Genomic DNA, 25,296 nt, shown 5'->3' on the forward strand with positions numbered 1-25,296 from the left:
CATTTTAACTTACAGGTTTTCAAAGTAAGTCCTTGACTTGTCCTCTATCGTGTAGCTAACTTTTTAGATTCCAAAAATAAATCATATTTATTTGCAATTTATTTAAGTTAAATTAGCAAGAAAATAAAAGAAATATGATAAATTTATATTTAAATATCATTTTGACTAGGTTAAGGAAAAAAATCGATATAAGTATATATTTTTTAAAACTTTTGAATAAAGTTTTGCCTTTTTTTGGAAAAAGTCGATCCCCTTTCCAACCCTTAGACTGTCCTCAAAGAAATCCTCAAAAAAACATTGATACTTTTATTTGTATTTTCGACTCGAAAATTTCAATAAAGGATGATGTGACATAACTGCTATCTAGGGCCCCTTTATTCATGCAAAATTATATTTAATCTACAACGATGTTGGTAGTTTTTAAGCACGAGTGAATAAATACGACGCCTTTTGAATCAGTTTCAATAGTTCAGACACATTTTAATTATAAGGAATACTGCATTATCTTTAATTTTTTAGACCCTATCCCAACTAAATTCGGCCAGGTTTGTGAGAATATGTTTTTTTATGGCAAGGAATGGGCGGGTCATAGTACAATAGAGGGATATACGTGTCTCAGAAGACCTTATATGGCTATTGTTATTACTTCGCACATAATCATTGTACAATCCGATGACAGAACAACAAAACATGCTGGTTTACTACGTTTACATTTTATCACAGGCACGTGGTTTAGGTCAATTTACCTGTTATAGTTTTCTACATTTCAAACCTTCATAATGTTCAGCCAAGGCTGTTTATACTTTATAATACGCATGGATTTTCAGCATTTGCATTTTTTAGGACAAGAAATGCAACTTGTATACACTGATACTAGGGAATACGTGTAGACCTAGTGAATTGCTCACCAAACACGCTACAAAACTTTAAACTAATGTATATTTATCAATTGTTTGTAACTGTATGTAAATTTTACTGTGATCTCGGAAATTGTACATAAGTAGATCGGTGTCTAATCTTAAAATTCCAAGCATGTTGCCATAGTACTTTTGTAGTACTCACTCGTAACGAATTTCATTTAGCTGATTGGTCAGTGAGAAAGTAGAGCCAGTGCCTCGATTAGCATATGAATATATTCTTACGTCAGAAAATCTAGTTCCGGCGATCTGTTCATAATGGGAAGGCCAGCTAGATTTTACAATTTTTTTTTTAGAAATAGCATGTGGTACAATTTTCTCCTTTTACATATAGGTAGATTTCAATAAAATACAGTGACCAACCAAAGGAGAAAATTGCCTACCTGCGCTCGTATATTTTAAGGGCTTCAAAGAGTGGGGCGGGGTTAAAATGCAATGGGAATTGGATGTAAACATGATATCCCTACCCCAATAAAAGTTTCTCTTTCAAATCACATTTCTATTTTTGTTAAAAATAGTATTCTATGAAGATACACATATCAGTGATTAGGTACATACAAAAATTTGAGTAAAAGTTAGACATTTAATTTTTGTCAATTCACCGGGGGCCGTAAGTCACCTCATCCTTTAAAAAAAACACTGCAGAGTGCCAGAGTCTGTCATATCTTTTCATATTAAGACGTTTACTAAATATGGAGGATAATGCCTAACTTTTAAATAAACTATGTTATAAACGGGATGAATAAAACAACTAAATGTGCAAATTTTCCGTATTTATACAGTATTCTACCACGATTATTGCCGAGATCAAAGAAATGACGCTGACATTTTTATGATCAGAAACATAAGTCAAACCTGTTCAGCTGAAATAAAATATTTCAATGTAGAATCAAATACTTATTTAGACCTATCAATGTGTCGTCCTACGCAGTCTAAACAGTGTCTAAAAACATTTACACTCCATGATTTACTGAAAGGCAATGGAAAGAAAAATTATTTTGTTATTTTACATTCATAAAAAATAATCAATACATATCCAAAAAAACCATTTATAAAAAACATAATTCTAATACAAGAAAAGCAGAAATTGTCTGCATTTTATGCAATCGATAGTCAAGTAAACAAACAAATTGACCCCTGGTGTTAAACGGAACAGCAAATCACGACATGGTGACCTAATTCGTTTCTCTATAGAGGAACAATCAGCCTTATTTTGAGCAGTTGTAGAATAGAAATAAAGTCCTTGTTGTCATGACTGATGCAGGATACCCTCCTTGGTCGAGAAATGTCTGAAATATAAAAGCCTCAGCTTTTATACTTAGGCAACATTTTTTGACCTTGGAGGTTATCATGCAAAATTCACAATGACACGGCTTTATTTCTTAAATATTCCAACATCACTTGCATATGGTGTTTAAAAAATAATTTTTTTTAACCAAGACATACTACTGTCAAATTTGTTGATTGTACAAGGTTTCAACATCCCCATTTTAAGAAAAAAGGTAATACATTTTAGATTGAAAAGTACTGTTCCAGTACATTGTTAAATTTTTTTGATATACATCAACAATTTTAAAATCTGTACAACACATATTTACAAGTACTATAGTGTACTATATTTGTATTTAGTCAATAAACACATCAGTCAATAAATTAAATTGGAAGAATTAAAAAACATGTACTAGATTATGCAACAGTAATTATTTTATACTTCCTATAATGACTGGTTGGTAATACTATAATACATCACATTCTTATTGTTATATCATTAAATAAACAAATGATATAACTAACAATGAAAATTCTTAACATGTACGATGACATGAAAATGGTCATACATCCATACACATGTATGTAAAACAGAGCAATTAAATAGTAAAATCAAATTATTTTTCCAAATATATATTTTTAAGTACATGGTATGCTTGTTACTTTTTCAAAGTAATGTACCTCATCGCCTTTTCATAAGTAAAGTAGATGTATAATAACATTAAATTTTTGGCACAGATAAGCTAAAATGTAGCAAACAGTTAATTTCATTCCAACATTTTTTTTTTATTTTAGGGACTGGGGATGCCATTTATATATAAACCACACTGCAGAATATCAGGTCAGAGGAATAAGGTCCACAAGATTTCCTTTAGGCTGAGACATGTGCTCAGGGAAAAAGGCCACTAACTGGTCGAAAGTTCCCTCCCAGCCATGTGATGTTCACTAGTATCTACCAATATAGCCTCTGCAAAAGGTATTTTACAATTTATTGTCTCTGATGCACTTGTTGAAGAAATACATTCTGCATTTTAGAATCACTTGTTTGCTAATAAGTTGAAACACTAGCATTCACTTGTATTTATTGCCTTAAAGTTTAAAAATTTTAAACTTATTTTGTTAAAAATCATAAATTAGTCATAAATCAAACACCTAAAAAACTCCCTCCAAATTAAGTCTATTTCATAAGCAAATTATGAATTCCATTTTTAAAGTCTTCAGAAAGGTATAAAGTACAAGCATATATTTACCTTCATTTCCTTCTATTTCATCCTCAGGGCTCTGGAACAAAGTCGTAGCCAGGGACTCAAACTAAGAATAAGGAAATATAATCTACTTGTAATTTTAAAAATATAATATTCAAACTCAAACATTTAGATAATGGAAACATCAAAATTGAATTGAAATACATGTTCTATAAAAATTGTAGAAAGTTTGATAACTTGTTATTATTTTAAACAATTTTTATTTTTGGAATAGCACATTCAGATATTTACACTTAATAAATCTTTATAAATGAAAGATTTTTTTTAAATTCTATTAAGAAATTATAGACAAGAGACCCATGGGCCACATCGCTCACCTGAGTAACTTGGGTGATGCAGTTCTTTACCAGATTCCCTCTCTTGCTATACCTATCATGCCCCACTACCCCCTTCCCTTTTATGATTTAAAAATTTAGAATCTACACTATCCCAGGATGCTTCCACATAATTTTTCAGCTTTCCTGGCCAAGGGGTTTCTTGAGAAGAAGTTTTTTAAAGATATGTTCTATGTTTTTCCTATGTAAAACTTGGATTCCCTATTGTGCCTCCCCCCTCCCCCGGGGGTCATGATCTTAATAATTTAATATCTACACTACCCAAGGATGCTTCCACAAAAGTTTCAGTTTTCCTGGCCCAGTAGTTCTAGAGAGAAGATTTTTAAAGATTTGTTCTATATATTTCTATGTAAAACTTGGATTCCCTATAGTGGCCCCGCCCTCCCCCCGGGTGTCAGGGTTTTTAAAAATTTTTAATTTTTCATTTACCCAAGGATGCTTCCATATAAGTTTCAGCTTTCCTGGCCCAGTGGTTCTTAAGAAGAATTTTTTTAAAGATTTATTCTATATATTTCTCTGTAAAACTTGGATTCCCTATTGTGGCCCCGCCCTACCCCCGGGGGTCATGATTTTAACAATTTAATATCTACACTACACAAGGATGCTTCCACATAAGTTTATTTTTCCGGGCCCATGGTTTTGAGAAGAAGATTTTTAAAGATTTGTTCTATATATTTCTATGTAAAACTTGGATTCCCTACTGTGGCCCCGCCCTCCCCCCGGGGGTATATTTTAACAATTTAATATCTACACTACCCAAGGATGCTTTCATATAAGTTTCAGCTTTCCTGGCCCAGTAGTTCTTGAGAAGAAGATTTTTAAAGATTTGTTCTATATATTTCTATGTAAAATTTGGATTTCCTATTGTGGCCCCGCCCTGCCCCCGAGGATCATGATTTTAACAATATAATATCTACACTACACAAGGATGCTTCCATATAAGTTTCAGCTTTCCTGGCCCAGTGGTTTTTTGGAAGAAGTTTTTTTAGTGACCCCCCCCCTATTTTTGTCTTTTCTTAATTATCTCCCCTTGTTAGGGGATTTGGGCCCCTTTTCATTTTAACAATTTAAACCCCCCTTTACACTCAGGGATGCTTTGTGCCAAGTTTGGTCAAAATCCATCCAGTGGTTCTTGAGAAGAAGTTGAATATGTGAAAAGTTTACGGGACAGCAGACGGACGGACGGACAGCTAGACAGCAGACGGACAGACGGACGGACGAAATGTGATAAAAATGTAATCAAAAAGCTCACTTGAGCCTTCGGCTAAAGGTGAGCTAAAAAGCATATTAATACCACAGCATATCATATATCATTATGCACAAGTGATCCCCTAATCTAATTTTTTACTAATTTATTTCATGATTTTTATATTTGCATTTTTCAGTTTCTTTACATTAATATTTCTTCACGGGGGTTTAAAACTGCTTTAAAGTTGATACCTCTTCCCCTTTTTTTTTATTTTTGTGGTCGACAATACTGGCTAGATCATTCTGTAGGTACAACATGGCAGTGTGGGGGTGTTCCGCAAGCTCCTGAAACTTGTACTTTCTCAGTAGATATTTACACTGACGTAATAGGTGTTCTGATGACAATCTACACAACTGAAATTTAACCAAACATCATTAAAATTTATTTTAAAATTTTCAATTTTAAAAATTGTTTGTGTGGCTACATCTTCAATTTTAATATGTCCATTGAACTCATTTTCCTACGTAGCTAATTAAAAATATATTGTTTTTTTTCATTACTAATAAGTGTTACTGATAAAAATATTAATTTCACAACAGAATGTGACTTTTGCACCTTTTAAAATGTGTATACATGTACTTTTATTTCAATTTTTTTGCAAAAAAATTTTCATTTCCAAAAATGCAACATATTCATCTAATGTGAAACATTTGTAAAACATAATAATACTCTTACTATACTTTCCTTGAAATTTCAGGACATTTGTCAAAAGACACAAAAGATAGATAAAAATGTAAGTCGAAATGACTTCAGAAATGAATGTTTTGGAAACAAAAGACTCAGCTCTGACATAAAAGAGCCAGCTGATCTTAAGGACAAGATATAGAGTATGTAGATGTACAAGTACATTCCTTGGAAGTGTGAAACCAACAAAGGGAGGGTCTAATGAGGACAATACCAACAAGCTTGGGGAAAGCAGAATCGCAATTAGAAGGCTCAGACAGAATTAAATCTTCCATTCAAACAAAGGTGAAGTTATTCATCAGCTAAGTTCTGCTAGTCCTTGTGTATGGAAATGAGATATGGGAAAAAAGTAGAACAAAAAGTAGATGAATTTGCACTTTCCAGAACATCTGACTGAAAAAAAAAAATACTGAGAGTTAGATGACCAGATAAAAAAATCAAATGAGGAGCTACCTCACAAAAGAAAAACAATGAAAGGAACTGAAACAATAATATCAAGAGAGCTTGCGATGTACCTGTATGTACAAAGGATTGAAAGCACCAGGAGTTGTACTAACACACTGACATGGTGCTCAGAAAGAAGGAGGGAAGAGAGCCAAAAACAACTTGGAGATGAACTACTAAGCGGAGTGGTTACAGTTGGGCTGGAGGAGATGGGCATCAACAGCAGCCAATAACAGTGGCTAAGATCAAACTTTAAATAATGCACATTTTCGGAAATTAGAATGTTTTTGATAAATATAAAATTAATATGCTTATTTATAACCTACCTTTAATACCCAGAAATCATCCAGCCTTATTTTAGGTAAGCTTTCTTTTCAGGGTTACCTCCAAACAAGTAGTGAACCTAAGATATACAGACAGGATGATCAACTGATCAACAGCATTTCTCCACAAGACAATTTTTATCTACATGTACATATTTAAATATATGTAAGTATTAACTAACAATTTTCAAGAAATGTGAATGATGATATTGTAAACCAACTTTTATTCACAACGATTTTATTTCGAAATTTACTGGGGACAAACTAGTTTGCAAAGATTTATTTTCACAATCAACCGTTTTTTTGGATCTGTTGCTAATTACATGTATGATAGACACAGAGACTTTAAGGACTGGTTCATGGCAAGAAATATTCACGATGACAAGGCTCTCGCGAACTTCAAAATTTATTGCACACTAATGTAAGTTGGTTTACAGTATCTAACAAAATGATACACTGAGATCATAATACAATGACATAAAATATTCTTATATATGAAACCACTGAATAAAAAAAAATTAAGTTACTGAAGTACACTGTAGTTTTCATGGTCAATTTACCTTTGAAAGAAAATTCTCCGATGAATAAATATGTGTATCTGTCTACTTTCTACAATAATAGTATCAACTATGACCTTGATCCTAACTTACACAAGTGAAGAAACATATATTCCATATTTAGTAACATTTTACAGGTACCCACCTTTCTGACATGATCGTAAACCAACTGATGGGCAAATCTTGGTACTGGTTCTACATTCTGCATCTTCGTCCAGTACTGCTGCCCACTGTTCTCATTTCTGTACACACACGACCTGGCAGTTTTATAATAACAACAGGTGAGACTACACTTCATTATTTCTTGACCAGTACGATTTCTTTTCACTACAGTCTATAATTTTAACTTTCCACAGGTACAAATTTTAATATATTTTCTCATTTCTCCTTGTTAGGTCAAGATAAATAAATACTGTGTTTCCTATTCCAACCTGAGAAAAAATAGGGTAAGTATATAGGGAAAACATTTTTGTTTATTTTAACATTTTATTAGAAAGCAGGCTGCCATTGATTACCATAGAATTCTTTATCAAAACATTTCTGCTGAATGTGTATAGGATATGCATTTTCTCATACACAGAAGTGACTGAAATTAAGATTTCTAATAGCAAAACTCATTTTTTCTTTTTTTACTTTTGGATAGATATTAGTGGATACATTTTAATGCGTTGGCATATATATATTTAAGGGTTGGTCGGGGAACTTGAAAAACACAATTTATTTATCTAGGCCTGACATTCAGTACAAACAGATGGTTCTAATATCTCAGAAAAAAATGAAACTGTTTCCATACAATCATATCACACATTATTCATTGAATGAAAATACTTTCCCGAAATAATGAAACAATAATTCATTTACCATCTATTTTTCTTAATATTGTATACCCAGAAAGAATTCTTCACATTTTCTCTTTTCTCCTTTTCTTTGTTTAGGCCCTAAAATTTTCAAATAAGCAGAAATTACTTTAGGAAATTTCGAAATTCTTACAAATAAATCAAATCTTACATTTCCTAGAGTTATAATTTGTACAATGTACTTGTCTCACGAATATAATTCCAGTCAATCTGCTATCTCAGGAATACATTTTCTCAGCTTTGTTTATTTATATGTTAAGAATAACTATGTTCATTCCATAAATTCAAAAACTTTTTTTGAAGCTTTTAAGTGATTTATTTTGTCGCATTTCCTTATCTTTATTCACTCACAGACAACACATGTATTTCATCTTTATTTGGGTCTATGGTAGCTCTTTGTGTAAAGCCAGCTGATGGAACTGAAAGAAAAGACACAATAGGCCTTATCATATCATATACCATATACATGTATAATCACTCAATCTCATTTTCACTATAGAAATGCATTTACTTATGTCACATTGTCCATAAAATTTCGGGTGTATAAAAGTACAAACTTTTGCCACCTGTTATAACTTTCAATTAGTAATCTACGGAATGATATGACTGATCTGCCTTCAGAGCAAAAGAAGCAGACCAGTAATCTTTAATTCACAAAGACAGATAATTAACTCTACTTATTACACAATATTTTTTTAATGATATATCAATAACTGAAGAACTTTTTTCTTTTACTAAGGAAAAATATGCATTTAAATTTCATATGTATTTGAGTTTCACACAGGCCTTCTGTACTCAAAGCACAAAGAATATAAAGGACTAAATAAGTAAGTAGGTAAACATACCTGCAGAATCTTTCTTTGATCCATCACTGATAATATCTATCAGTCCTGAATCCACATTATAGGTGAAAAAGTCATTCAGATACTCCTTAGCTCTTTGACCAGCAAACACATACAATAGTCGTCGTTTCTAGGAGGAGAAAAAGAAAGTTGGACTGCTGAAGTTTGTGCATGCTTAACAATAGTTTGATACATTTTTTTTCTTGCCAATGCTTGTAAAAGTACATATTGCTGAACTAATTAAGTTTACTTTCCCCATAAAACATTTCAACATAACATTACAACTTCACACATATCAATTGTTCAGAATAAGTTAGGCATTGGAAATTTATATAATTATATCATTTGTCACAAATTTAAGTTTGTACACAGCACTGGATGCTGATGTGAACAAATCCATATTTTGCAGATATTTCTCACACAACAAACAGACTTACAGAGTGGAAGAGCATAGAGTGACCTATCCTTGACCTCAGGGTGGGACAGTCTTCCTTAATACAAGACCATGTGTTGGTGGGAATGTGGTAGGCATAAAGGCCACTAAACGAATGCTCACTCCCCCTGTCTGAGCCAACACTGTTGGAATGCATACACATTGAATGTTAATCCTTTATATTACAAGTATTACTGCTCTTAAAATGCGTTAATGGTTTCATTTACACTTCAGCTAGCTTGAGATCATAGAATACAATTCATAATATTACAAAAATTATTCTTAGATAAGCTTTATAAAAAACTAAACATTTCATTCATTACAAGAATATAACAATCCAAATCCCTCTCCAAGAAAATTAATTTAATTCACTTCAATTTTAATGACTGTATACAGTGAAATTTTTGCCCCGTTTTATTTTCGCCCCTTTCGCCCTCTCCTTGATTGGCCACATTTAAAACGGGGCGAACTCAAATTACACCTCATAATTTCTTAAACAGAGTTTTGATTGGGTGAATTTAAAATGGGGCAAAATTGTTTGCAAGTTTGAAAGGCTGAAAATAACAAGGGGCGAAAATAACCCTGTATACAGTTAGTAGTCAGAAATGATCAATTAAATATTCACTGCTCAATTGCTTATGTAAAACTTAAAAAATGCAGTTTTCTTTTCACATCAAAGAGAATATGCTTGAAAAATATGTACACCTTGTATTTTATACAGCTCTATATCCTTAAAAATTTAAAAGGAAAAAAAAAAACTAACTTTATATAATTCACCTGTTTAAAACACGCCCTCCAAATACATATAAAGTTTGTTTTTCGATATCTATGACCATTTGATGGTCGTATATAAGCCTGGGTCCACCCATTGTATGAGTGTCCTCTGTGATTAAAGTCCATCTGTCTGAGTTGATGTCATACATATAAAAGTCACTCTGTGAAGACAGAAATATTTTTTTAAAGAATTGTTAGTGACCATCACAGTTTTAGGTCATAGGGTTATAATTAACTGAGCTTTTTCTCACAAAGATTCCAATGGTTCAATGAAAGCAACAGTCCCAATATATTTTATGAAAATAATAGCTATGCAAAAGTCTAGATTCCCTCGTTACCACAACCTTCATGTATCTGCAGATCATGAATTAAACTCAACATTATATTCAATGAGCTAAAAAGTTAAATGACTTGTAAAAACAAATAAGATAAAGTTGTATAAAGAGGAACTTTTAGATATGGAGTATGCATTAAATTCGAGCTTTCTATAAATATACTATCAAGCTTACCTTGAGGTTGTCTGAAGTTCTGACAGATGAATCCAAATACCTCCCCAAAATAAAAATCTGCTTCCTCTCATAATCTAAACACATCTTGTGACAAGATCTTGCATTTGGACCACCCTGAAATTAAACATTCAATCATTCACAATAAAAATAAAGTACTGTATGCCTGCTGACCAATCCCATCATATTTTTTAAAAAAAAAGATTCATACTTGAAAATTATCATAAAAATGTTAAACCAATGGAACTAACTCTGAAAAGAATTCAAAAAACAGCACTTTAAAAACCAGGTAAAGAACAGGTTTAAGGTTTTGATTTTGCCCATGAAAGTTTTTTACAAATTTGAAATTTTCAACATTTTTATAAAACTTGAAGAATATGAAACCAGGATCTGACAACTGGTTAATCTATTAATTAAATTGACAACTTTTGATAAAATTTGTATCTACATGACTATGTTTTACTCTCAAACACTTTTCCTGATTTAGGAATTTTAACATACATCAGTTTCTGTATTTTGGCTTAAACAGGTCCATTCTTTTGAAGGCACAGAAAACACCCAGAAATCTGCCAGGTCTTTGTTCCCATCCCACCCACCAAACAGGTATAGATTCTCTGTAATGACAACAAACTTTGATAAATGACACTTTTTCCCTCTACATGCTTATTTAAAAGGTTTTAAAACATTTACATGGTTTGAAGTAATACAAATTAAATTTTTGCAGGAGAACTGAAATGAAAAATTAGGATACTAAATATAAAGTTTTGTTTGCAATTTTTTTTTTTTTGGAAGGATAATGAAAGCATTTTGAATATTATCTTTTTTTATCCATTCTTCAATAATAAATGTGTTTTCTTTCAATGAGCATATCTTATTTTGTAGTTTCCTCTGTAATTTTTATAATATCACACAATAATTCTGCATGTTTTAAATGAATTATTTCTCTAAAATTTTAAATTAGAAACTATCTACCATGAATATACTCACCAATTCAGTACAAAGCCTTCTGGGATTGTGGGCAAATTAAACTAAAATATTTTGCATCATTCATTTGACCTTTGACATTGTTGTCAATCTTAAGCAGATGTAAATCGTTTATCCAGTAAACTACATGACTATATTCAGGCCTAACCATTTTGTAAATCCAGGCACATCTGGTGACCCCCTCTCATTCCAGGCTGGTAAGCATTAGGATTTTCTCCTACAAAAGAGGTTCTTGTTCTCTTAGAACAAATATTTTAACCAACATTTACTGTATACAGGGTTATTTTCGTCCTGCTTTATTTTCGCACTTTTGATCTTGCAAACAATTTGCCCTGTTTAAAATTCGCCCAGTCAAACTTTTTTTTTAAAAGAAATTATACTATATTCTTTGAATTTGCCCCATTTTAAATTCGCCCAACCAAGGTAAGGGCAAAAGGGGCGAAAATAAAATGGGGGTGAAATTTCTTCTATAAACATGTATAGTATTATATAATTATAATTTTAATTCAAATATTTTCATAACTGGTGAAAATTGATTCTAAAATGTAATTTTTTCATAATTAACCTAGATATTGCTTTAAAAAATTGAAAATGTTGAGCCTGCCAAAACATTATTCATCTTGGACACATTCATAAATTTCTAATCTGATATTTGAATTTCTCTGAATATTTTGTATGTAACCATAACTTTTTTTCAAATGACTTTCAACAGGTAAAAAAGTTGTTGTTTTTTTTTTTTTTCAAGAAATAACACAGTGTATATACCTGTGGGGACTGGTTCTATGGGGGTCCATTTTGGTTTATAGTCTTGGTCACAAATATACTGATCAAATAGTCCCTCTGCAACAGAAAAGAAAAACAAAGACATAAGTTCCTTTATTCTTTTTTCTTCAACATCATTCTAAGCTTTGTTCATTAATGAATAAAGATAAGTTAATTTTTTACACCCTAATAATTTTTCAAAGTAAGTGCATATTTGGTTACTTTAAAATAACTTGCAACAAAAACAAACCTTCTGCTGCCTGCCACAGTAAATCCTCACTCTTTTCAAAATCACCATGTTTAACCTGAAAACAACAAATCAATCCATGGATTCTATATACATTCAAATTTCAAACCAACTGTCAATTTAAATGCAGTTTATTTACAAATCCATCCAAAGATTTTTTTCTACAGAAAAACTACCATTTTTAGTTTGAAAATTTGTATGCTGTAGTAAAGTAAACTATGATTATGGCAAACACAACAATAATGTACTGACACTTACAGCAGTGATTTTCATTCCGCCAGACTTTATTATGTATTGTAAACTTGACAGATATATATATATTGTAAACCAAATATTACTTACGTCATCTTTTATTAACGATTCATTAGTTTAAAATCAATCTGCAACGACCAATTTTCACAAATGAGGAAATTAACACTCTCTACGAATACTAACAAAATGATTGGTTCGTGCAAAAAATATTCATGATATAGAGTAGATCGCAAAACTCATGAATATTACTTGCATGCGAATAAAAGTTGATTTACAGTAAAGAATTATTCTTATAACAATACAAAATGGTTTGTCCTGGGCACTTCACTTAAAGTATGTTTTAGTGTAGTTATATAAAGAGTGATAAATGGAATCCTACCAGCATGGAATGGAGCTCGGTGAGTATGGGATGCTCCAGAGAGACTTTGGTTTTCTTCTGGAGTGCCTCGTAAGCCTCTGTATACTGTCTCTGTCTGAAGTGCTTCAAGCACAACCTAATGGCCTCCTTCTCTCTAAACTATTTATAGAAGTGACAGAAAATGATAAAATAAGTTACATTGATCTGTAAATAAGTTGAATAAATAGTACATAGAAATATCTCTAACAACCTTTTCTCTCTTCCCAAATAATAAAAAATCTTTTCAATGAAACAAATTAACAATAAATGTGTACAGTTATTATGTATGTTAAAAGAAATTTGATCAAATAGCAGGCATGTAGTGCCTGTATATGTCATTCTTCATTAGAGCATGGTAGAAAATGAAATATATACCAAATCATGATAATCATTGTTTCCTCAATGTAAAGATGTAATGACAAACATATTTCAATATAGTTTGACACTTACTGTGACCAGCCATTGCAGGCATGGTTGAACAACATCCCAGTCACTTTCTCCTTGAAGTTTCACATACCAGATACTAAAATTAAAACAGGAAGGGCCCCATGCCTGAAGGGGAACTGTGAAAAAGAAACATAGGCAATATAAAATAGAGAAAAGCCGTGTGAAACAAATAATAATGCACTACATTTGACATGTTTTTTAAGCACATTGTGTATTTGTCTCAATCAAAAAAGAAATTCAACATCTTTCATTTTAAAATTATAAAGTCTCAGTTGTACAATCTTTACTTGTATCTTGTACACATATTCTTAAACATATTAAAACTTTTTTTGGATGAATTCAAAAGACAAAAATATCTCGGGCAAGTGATTATCCCAATGATGCTTCAAAGCACATGTACCAAGAATTCTAACAAAATCAGAATATATCATATTAAATTACATGTATATACAAAAATAAAATACCAATATACATACCAATCTTAATATATCTACATGGAAAGACATTTTCATGCAATTCCTTCTTAAGGGGAAAAGTTTCTGGAACATGATCATTCTTCAAACCACTACAATAAAGAGTTATAAATATAAGCATTAAAAAATATTTTTTCATCAGCCAAGCCTTAACAAAATTACAGTGCTTCAATGTGCATAGCTGCAACAACAAAAAGAAAAGCTTCATTAAAAATTGTTTTTACAACATATGAAGTATACTTTATGCATGGAAAATAATATTCTGTGCTAGTATTGGAAACATTATTATGGGTGAAGAAACATTTAAGCTTAAAAATTTTTTGCTGAGTACACTTTTATTTATTTTTTTCTTTTTTTGAATTTTAAAATAGTATAAGTACACATGGATTTAAATATCATACCCTTCTAGTAACTCTATCATATGTTCATCATTCAGACCTCCAAACACTTTAAAGCTTTTTCAGATTACAGACATGGGCCTTCTTCATACTTCCCAAAGTAATACACTCAGCAATCTGGTTTTCAAGCTTTAGCATTAGGAAGCTCAAAATAAATGGTCAGTAATATACTTATATATTTATGACAGAGAAGTCTAGGGTGGAAATCACATCAGCTAAATTTGCTACTATTTTTTCCCCTCTATCTAGATAGATGAAATTAAACAACTGTATAACAAATGTATAAAAGTATAAAGTACACTATTGAAATTTTCAGAGGAAGTATTTTTTTTCTAACATATATTTTTATTTAACCAATGTTAATTCAAGTGCATTTTCTGTTTCATCAATATCAAAATCCTACAATACAAAAAGTGCCATTTTGACTTTTCCCAAGTGCCGTTTTCACCAAGTGCCATTTTAACTTGTACCCAATGTTGTGTTGTGAAGGCATATCAACACCAGGATATGAGAGTTTGTTTGATTAATGTGGCACATGTATATATTTTTTTTTAAATTTTTAGTGCAGAATAATTTATATCTCCAGAATCACCACCAGACTTATTCACTCTAACGTGCTGCTTTATGACTGACGGAATGTGCTCTAACTATGGGGAATGTCTGTTCAAAGATTTTAGGCCTCTATAACAAAAAATCCCCCCTTTCTGTGTCTGTACCTGAGGTGGGTGGTTGGAGTCTGAGGACCACCGTGAAGACTGGTCCTTTGGATTATCACTGTATATGTTTCTAAAAACAAAAAATAACATGTTTATTTAAACATTTTAAATGCGGATCTGCAGGAGATCAGAAGTAACACAAATGTTGTTGTTAGAGTCGACTTCATTTTCACCAAAAAATAGTAAGAAAATAAATTAAAATTAAAAATATTTGGTAAAAATTTATAAAGTAAATTGTTTTCTTACTCTGGAACATAGTTGTATGAAAAACTGGACCATTTACTGATAGAATACTTCAATATATCCTTTTCTTCGCATTTATCTGCCATTCTGATCTTGTTTGTGTATCTTCAAATTTTAGACTATCGAACCCGACGAAAATCCCGAGAGTTTAAAAAAAAATGAATTTCGAATTCGAAAAGATTTTAGATGTTAAAAAATGTGGAAAATCACCGTTGCAATATATCATTGAGGATTATTAATTTTTGATACGTCTAATAAATATTTACCGAGAATCTTCATAAAATAGACATCCCGGAAAAAAATCAATTGCAAGTTTTGCTTTCGAGTTTTTTGTGCTGCAGAATATTTCCAGTTTAAAGGGGTTACACCGGCTGCAGAAGATCCTTCACCAAAAACGTCCTAGAAAATGTTAAAATTACACAGTCTGAAATATTGTGTTGGGAATAGCCACTTCAGACTTTTACAGGTAATTGTATTTTACTAAGCTCCGTATAATGCCTTATTGAATTTTTTTCCATAACGTTATTCAAAGCAGAGACATAAATAACTTATTTATGTCTCTGATTCAAACATAGATACATAGTTTGTTGCACTTTAAGTTCAACAGATCAAGTTGATCTAGATGATGCCATTTTGTTTTTCAGCCTCTGACATCTTCAGTAGACAATGCTTTCAAAAGTTACAGGTAGAGTAATAAATCCTATTTGCAATTTCTTTATTACAGGCATAGCAACTTCAAAGTTTACTGATTACTTTTCACCATGTTAAAGCTGAACACGAATCGTAAATAGGCATACACCTTTTCCCAAATCATTGTCTACAACACACCAACACCAGGGTATACCCTTCACTTTCGTTACACCTGACTGCTTTATTGTCGGGGGTATGGGTGTGAAATGGTGCCCGGGGGTTTTCGTGCTGGTTATTTTTGCCTTGCCTTTGTTTGCATTTTATTGCAGTTACATGTATCTGTTTTTGTTTGTATACTAGACTGACCTGCAAAATGATCTGTCTGTCTAGTAGTGTCTGCACAGGTGTTGACTGATTACTATGAACAGTGTCTAAGCCAAGTCCTATATATACGGGTTTTTAGATATAGACACATTCCTTTAATGAACAGTGTTCAGTTTTAATTTTACTTTTGAAACACAAATAATTTCACATTGCCAAGTGCAGAAATTTATTTGAATTTAGATATGTGTTAGTGACTAAGTGTATATTGCTTGAATTAGGATGTTGCAAAATTTCAATGTCAAAACATGTCAATTAAAGAATTACATTTTCATTATAGTCTTTTCCTCTGCAGTTAAATGAAGAATTTTTGGTTATAAAATGGAAATAATAAACTTTTTTTGCATTGGAAATGGTTCTTTTTGTTAGTACCAGTTATAAATATATAATGGGAAATATGCTTAAAAGAGACCCTTAGCAAAGTTATATGATAATGTCATAATTTCAATGTCATTAAAAAAATATTTTAACGCTTTGCTTTGGGACAAAAGGATTTTCTCACAGAAGCATTCTACCCACTGACCACTTTCAGGCCAGTCTTCCAAGACTTCCACCCCCCAATTAAAAAAGGATACCTTACACAAATACCTCGAGTGTCAACGGCAAATACTGACTGATGATGAATATGATCAAACAGCTGACATTGTGAACAATTTTAAAGCCAATGAAGGTCCAGGTACATGAAATAATATTTTTGTGAAAAAGAGTTATTTTATTAGTTTAACTCTAGGAATCTTACAGTCCCTGAAACGTTCTATTTTCCCATTTTTCCGTTCGCTCACCATTCGTTCACCATTCGTTCAGCTTGCATTCACCGTTCGCTCTCCGTTCACAGTTTCGCGTTCACCGTTCACAAAACGTTCACCGTTTGCTCTTCGTTCCGTTTACTTTGCGTTCACTTTGCGTTCACTGTTCACTTATCGTTCAGTCTTTATTGTCATTCGGAACTCCGAAGTGAAAGGACTTATCTTTTTGATGGTAAGGATTTACACATTTTTTAATTAAATAACTAAGATATCGTGTTTGAAGAATAATTATTTCAATGCAAAAAAGTATCTAAGATATTTATATTTCTATTATTATAACTGAGCTGTTACTTTAACCATAAACTTTCCCTGGAAAATAATACATTAAGAACCTACATGTAAGTAGAACGATGCTAAAATATTAAATTTAAATAAGGACAATGTACAAATACTTCAAGCCCGGCATTTTGTTGTAATGTAAAAGACGACAAATCGTTAATGGATGGTTTATAATCCAAGTCTTTTACAAGACAAGAATACAAAAAAAATTATTTCTAACACGTATTTTTAGAAAAAATGCACGAAAACATGTTAAAACTACATATAGGTCTGAGAATTATGAATAGTACTGCAGATATTCAGTTAAATATTTGTAGAGCGAATTGAATTAGAATTTTTGTTCTACTTCGCATATATAAAGTGTATTATTAGAAAGGAAAAAAAACCTTCATTCACCGTAACTAAATATATGTTTGCCATTCAATGTTTGCCATATATATTAATTAATATTCAATGTGTATTGTAACAAAAAAAACATTCTTAAAACAAACATCAAAACAGTCATTACATAAATACATGTGCCGACAGTGGTATTTTGATTTGGCAGGGATTATGTTTCAAATTCAATTTCTAACTTAATCCTTCCAGGTATATACTTGTATTACCATTATTTATTTTTTCCGTAGAAAAGCGAAAATCAAATGTAGAAATGATGTAAAAAATGTTTAAACTTCTTGGAAATACTAAGTGACTCTTTGACTTCGGCATGTTCGGTGAAGTGAGATTTCCACACCTCCATTGTGTCGAATTATTTTGATTGACAGGACAAGCAAGTGCTCTTCGAGTAAACCGTGTGAACTTGATGAAGGAAAATAAAGCCGATGCTTACTGTCAAATGGATTTGTTAATCTTAAAAAAAAATTGATTACTTGGACTGCCTAGAATATTAGAAAAAAATGATATGAATTTTTATTCGATGCAACAGATATCTGGAATAAGGGGCTTACATTTTTTTCTCTCTCTCTCTCTCTCTCTCTCTCTCTCTCTCTCTCTCTCTTTTTGCTTTTACATTTGTCCTGTTAAATAAAAACTATGAGAACATGTATATTATTATTTAGTTCTGAAAATCTAATCTGTTACAAATAATTTGAATGCCTCTTTCTATTATCTTGTCCGAGTATAATCACGGTCGGGAAATGTCTTCAGATATACATTTACATGTAAAACTTTGCTAAAAAAAATAATCATAGAAAATAAAGATAATAAATAAATACATATTATTGCATTAAAATTTTAAATATGAGTGTATTTATGCAATTCGTCAACAGACCTTTGTAAATTAATAAAAAATTGCTATTTTACACGGAATGGCCATGGCATCAAAATATATATAGTATATAATAGTTTTTACAACAGTTATACAATGTAATAAATTCATTCTATAAGTAGTAGTTTTCTCTTCTGAAGTCCACATTATTTTATTAGTTAAAAGAATAAGCAGATTTATTTTATTAGTAAATTAAATTCATCTTTTATACTACACGTGTTCGGTAACAATTACACATGTTTTACGGCAATAAAAATCGTGTTATTAAAATATTGATTTAAAACAGCATACATATGTGCAGAAAAAATTGTTTTAATTATTTATTCACTTATTTATTTATTGTTTTTTTTTATATTTTAAACATTTAAAAAAATACAAAAAGAATAGTTTAAATGCAAGGAAAAAATCTGAGGCATTCCAAACAAATCGTTCATCTTGCGTTCACTGTTCGTTCACCAGTCACCGTTTGCACTCCGTTCGCGTTCTGCATTCACTCACTGTTCTCCGTTCACACATCGTTCACCAAGTTGCGTTCAGCGTTCACACATCGTTCACTCACCGTTCGCTCTGCGTTCGTTCACCTTTTGCTCACCGTTCAGGTGGGAAAGTAGAACATTTCAGAGACTGTATTTACCAGAAAAAATACACATATACATGTATTATTATTTCAAATAATTATATTTATAAATAATATAATGCTTTGAACAATTACATACAGGTATATTCTTCATACATACAGAAACTTGATTTGTCGTAATCCTTTGAATTCTAATTTTTTTTTCTTCAAAAGATTTCAGTTCCTTATTGGTTCCATTTATCTTTTTTTTGTAGATCTACAAAAGAGATTAATAGCTAAAGATAAACAAAATAAACACACAAGTTACATTACAAGTAAGTAATGAGAGAAAAAATGTATAAAATTTCATTTTACATTTTTTTTCTGTCCTAAAGAAACTCTCTGTTGAAAAAAAAAATCATGGTTTACTTTTTATTTTCTTTGATTGTCAAGGAAATGTTTCTATTTTTTTATTTTCTTGTCTCCATTTCAAATTTGAAATTTTATGTTCCCTGGATTGTTCATTGTTACATGAATATATTATTGTTAAAAGAGTTTGATGTTTTCATTCTTCCTCTAGAAAAGTGAATTAAAATCAATCAGTAGCAAAGCCAAGAATGTAGAAAGAAATGCTGATATTTTCTAGAAGTTATAACCAAGAGGGGTGATTTTTATAGATTGACATAAATTGATTATTTAAGTGTTAGTCCATAATGCCCTATTTGAGACAATTGCAAAATTTTTCTCCAACTTCAGAGCCATGGTTTGACATGTACTTGAAGTCCAGATCACCCATTGTATTGAATTACAATCCCTTCATGTCCTTCCAAGATGACCCACGGCCAGAATATCAGAACCAGGTATATCTAATACAAGCTTACTAAATTCCCAGTCAGTCAGAATTCTGAATTTGATTTTTCTACGAAAAAAAAAAAAATTTATTTTTAAAATTTGAAAAATAAAAGAAATAACTTACAACAAATAAAATACTCCAGATTCTTTTTAATTTCTATCAAGAAGTATACCATGATATAATTTTTGCAATAAGAATTTTTTGGGCAGAAAATTTTTGCTTGTCATTATTTCATGCCTTCAAATTATTACTAAATGATCTAATTACTTTGTTCTATCTCAAAATTGAGTTTGATTCTTTATACATTTGAAGCTATAGACATTTCTTGTCATTAACTTTCATTATCTGTCATTTTCATATATGCCTTTTCTCTTGAAGCACTTTTGACTCTGCAGTAAATTTTGATTAGAGTACAGTACAGTGTTAGTACAAACTGTATTCATTCAAAGGAAATGAGACATGTTCAAATTCAGGATGCGTTTTGACAGCATGATCAGGTGCAAGACACACTAGTAGAATTTTTAAAATGAACAGACTAATGAACTTTACCTTGTTGTATCCCATGATCTTTGAAAATTTCAGCTCATTCGCTCAACAAATATGATTGTATCATCACTAAAATTCATGAAGACATTGAGGGCTAATATCCTGGAGCCCGATATCTATCATCTGTTTCCAGCAAAGTCAGACAACATGAGGTTCAGGAAAATCATGAGGTATTGGGGTTGATTATATAATTTAATTATAACTACACGCTTTTGTTTAACATTGATACCTACTAAAAGTGTTTGCCTCTGAAATTATTCTCCTTTTTACCCATGTAAGTAATGAAGAAAGTAACTTTAGTTTTTTTTTCCCCTAATTTACTATTGAATCATCATTGTTTGTCAGTGACCATTGTTTTTTTATTTTTGGGTAAACCCTTATTCACAAATCTACATTCCCAGTCATTTTGTCGGAATATTTTTTCATTGAATCATCTAAATATTTGATATACGAGCTACAATATACCCATAAAATTACATTTCCACAAACGTGCCCTTGAATTTCGACCCTAATAAATTAAAATGATTCAACTACAATGTGTGTATTTTCTAGATTAAAAAATGCTTAGATGTTGTCCATCTGGTACTGAATTTGGTAATTTAAAGAAACGTAAATTCTTACATGGAACTCTGGAAAAAAGATTGGGGGGATTAAAATTAAAAGATATAAATATTTTCAGTCAACCTCCTAATTTACTTCTTAGAGGGTAAAGAGAATCCCAAAAATTGCTTATCAGCATGATATCCAAAAATATGAACGTAATGATGCCACTGGGTAAAGGGAGTTAAAACCGGTAATTTTTTTCAATAATGTCAAACATTGGTCTAACATGTGAATGACCTAACCTATAAAAATTTCAAAACTCATTGCCCATCTTCAGGACATCTTCAATCGTATTCCAAAGGCACCCCAAATTTGCCCCAGGAAACCAGTGCATCACCTATCATATACAAAATATGATAGGATTTCTCTTGATGGAAATTTTGGAACAAAGTTTTGGTATAAGTAATGGTTTTGTAGAAAAATTCATTTTCATCCAATTATCCCAAACTAGGGAAAATAAAAATAAAATAAAAATTTCATAATTTCATTGTACCAAATTATATTTCAAAAGATGGTTGGTTTCCAAATAAAATATAAAATAATTTCTAGAAAAAAAAGTCATCACCACAAAAAGCAAGTTTGTAAATATCAAAATTGAATTCTATATGGATTCCAGAACTTCAGAAAATCCTTACAAACAAAGAAGCATAGTGGGTTCCAGTGAATGTTCTCTTAAGCCTCTTTTTCACACCTGACTAAAATATATACTGTGCAATGATATATTTGAGAGGATGTAAAAATACAGATTTGGAAACTTAAAAAATCTAAGGAACTAAGGATCACAAAATTTTATCTTGATCAATAACATAAAAAACATGACTTTTTAAATCTATATATACAACCATTCCCCACAATAAATGAAAGTTAGACTAGTCTTTTTGACATCATTTTCAGCATGCTGCTATCTCAATATAAACAGCAGACCTAGATTTGTTTTATATGAAGAGAATTTATTTAAATTCTTAAACATGAAAAAAAAAAAACAATTTCTTTTTCCTTTTAAACTCAAACTCATCATTAAAATATACACATTTTATAAATATTTCAAGTACATATTAAAAATTATAAATTTATTTTTATTTCCCATGTCACAACGATATAAATCCCAGTGAGCTTGGTATAAAAGGTACCCAAAGGGAAAAGAGTTTTACACATTTATTTCATATTTGAATGTTTTACTAAAAAAAACGTTAACGGTAACCTTATGACTTTAATTAACTTTTCAATAGTCAGCTTCCCTAATTTATGCAGCAATATACCTTTATCATCTGCATGCAGGGTTGATATCTCTCAGTTGATTCAAAACGCAAGACCATGCCCTAGGTATGAGCAATGCTACAATGAGATAAGTTATTGAAAAACAAGTTGCAAAAACAAGAATATCAACAGTCTCATGTAAAGTCATTTCGTAAGTTCTATAGTGAAATATTTCTATACATGTATTTCAAAATGACCAGTATTCAAGCTCAAAAGTCCACTTGACAATATAAAATTGCAACAGTGCATATATAATGACCTAACAATTAGTATGAAAAACATCAGTCAGCATTTTACTAAAGGATAACCGATCCTCAGCCAGGAAGGATAACTCCAAAAATTAATGTTATTAGCATGACATGAAATTTGAAGTGATTCGTGGTGTCTTTCAATGATAGCAAAAGCCTTCTACACTATGTATTATAGAATACATGCTGGAAATAGAAAACAAAAATACCAAATAAGTATAAAAATCATGACATTTTCTCTGAATGCCTGGATACCTATCATTTTTTAACCTAAAATATATTTGTTGATCAATTTGCAATTAGAAAATGCATTGGTGATATTCCAATTCACATTTTATTCAAAAATATTAAAATTTTACAATTTTCCCTATATAATATGATTAATCTTTAAAGGAATACTGTGGATAAATTTACATAACTTTGTGTATTCAGAGTTACTTTTATGAGTATATTTTTGATTACTTGACAGCGAATTTATTTTATAAACCTGAGGATCGGACTACCTTAATGATGAATTGTATTTGTTGACAGGGTCATTGTATCGACCATAGAACCACAAATGATGACTTTAAACAAGACTATTGATATTCTTGTTTCAGCATTTTTGTCAATAATTTGTCTTATTTTAGATATTGTTCATTGGTAGAGTATGCTCTTGCGTATCTAATAAATGAGAAATACAAAACCCATATGCACGTTGTAATGAAGCTACATTGCTGCATAAGTATCAGAGAAGCTGACGATTGAAAAGTTAGTCATCACATTTATCATACAGCTGAGTAGTTAGATTACCATTAACGATACAATGATCTTGTCAGCGAATACGGTACAACCTATCTTTAATTCAAATGCTGACTGACGTTTTTTATACTAATTGTTAGTCCATTATTTACATACTGAATTGTCAACGGATTTTCCTCCGTTATTTGTCGATCCTGACAAGGAGCATATGGCGAATGTTACCGATGTGCGGGGATGACCATTTCTCCACTAAACCTTTTCCCCTTTCTAAAGTTTTAAAAAGGGCCATATTTGCTCTGCTCCTGCATGGTTTGTTATGGAATGGAATTTTTTTGGAACCATTTTTTTTTATTTATATCATTTTTCTGACTACCAATCCCCCCCCCCCGAAGATGAATTAAAAAATATGAAACACTACTGCACATCGTCAACACATCATCGGTGAACTTCTACAATGATTTTTACTACCATGTAAAATGTAATAGGATTTCTTATAAAACTGTTTTTGTAGGGGTCATATCCCCATCTACAAACTAATCACTTTGATTAAATTAGTAAGGGAAGGAAATATAGAAGATATTCTGGATTTTTTTCTTTTTGTCGAAAACTGGTTTTTCGATTCTCTTTCAACCTATTTGGGTGACAATTCTAGAATCTTATTGAAATTATACATCATTTTAATATATTCTAAAATAAAATTGATTTCCATCCGTGTAAACATTTTGAATTATTCATTTAATTTGGATTGAAATTAGAACGTTGTTGCTTTTATACTATAGATTTTTTTGCACAAATTATGTAACAGGTTATGTTTAAAGAAAAGATTTGCTTTCAAAGATCAGTTTGTACGCACAATCTTTGAAATGTATTCTTATTACCTGAGATTCTGCATTTTATTCTTCAAACAGAATGATTCCGTCTTCTTTTGCCTTCTATGGAGCATATCTCTACAAAGCTTTTCCTTTAGACATGAGCCAGTATAAAAATTTATTCAATTCAACGAGAATTCCAAGGTAAGTAACATTTCGTCTTTATCATACAGTTAAGTATAGCAAATATACTAGTATATGAAAAAGTTAGATGCTCTGTTATAATCCTAAACCATTTTCAAATAAAAAAACGTTTTTACTTTGAAATGTTGGTGTTTAATATTTGATGAAAACAATCTTCTTTCCTAGAATTTTAATAATTCTTCTCTGTTTACATATTTTGTATTTTGTTAAATTTGTTGGTAATGCAATAATTATTATGGTCTTCAAAATTTACCAGCTAGATTTAGACAATGATGTATTTTAATTAAGGTTTTCTTTTAAACAGACGTGGAAAAGATGAATTAGTTGTGAACAAAGAAGCAAAACATATGCTGGTAATGAGAAATGGACATTTCTATGTGTTTGACGTCCTGGATAGTGATGGTGAGAAAATAAAGATTACCATATTCATAGCAATTAGAGTTGGATCCCTGATGACTTTTCATTATGTTTAATTAAGACTGAAGTTGAAACACACTACTAGATGAAGACAACACTATTTTTAACATTGCAACAAAAACAAAACAAACAAATAATTGGGTACAAACTATTAATTAAGAATAAATCATTGACAAAAATTTTGCAGGAATTAGAAGATTTACTTGTAACTTAATTTTCTTTTGCTCTTTTTTTTTAAGATTCATATATTTTCTCTTCAGAATATTTTTTTTAACTTATGTAGGAATGGTGCTCAATCTTTATCATTTTTTTTCCCAAAAAAAAA

The 25,296-nt window shown here is 30.9% G+C and overlaps 1 protein-coding gene and 1 pseudogene across 1 annotated transcript; one reads left to right on the forward strand and one right to left on the reverse strand.

Moving 5' to 3' along the window:
* Window positions 1-2,867: 2,867 nt before the first annotated feature.
* Window positions 2,868-15,579, reverse strand: LOC134268624 (muskelin-like; annotated as a pseudogene).
* Window positions 15,580-16,259: 680 nt separating this feature from the next.
* LOC134268623 (carnitine O-palmitoyltransferase 2, mitochondrial-like) lies at window positions 16,260-24,994 on the forward strand (the record flags this gene model as incomplete). Its single annotated transcript, XM_062750880.1, has 7 exons — window positions 16,260-16,263; window positions 16,918-17,061; window positions 19,569-19,628; window positions 20,050-20,153; window positions 20,729-20,862; window positions 24,450-24,554; window positions 24,859-24,994. Coding segments are annotated over exons 1-7 (687 nt in total), but the record flags the coding sequence as incomplete, so codon positions are not given.
* Window positions 24,995-25,296: the final 302 nt, after the last annotated feature.

The sequence above is a fragment of the Saccostrea cucullata genome, unplaced genomic scaffold (genome assembly GCF_032062105.1).
Source record: "Saccostrea cucullata isolate Sc308-1 unplaced genomic scaffold, CSIRO_AGI_Scuc_v1 ctg9536, whole genome shotgun sequence".
Lineage (NCBI taxonomy): Eukaryota > Metazoa > Mollusca > Bivalvia > Ostreida > Ostreidae > Saccostrea > Saccostrea cuccullata.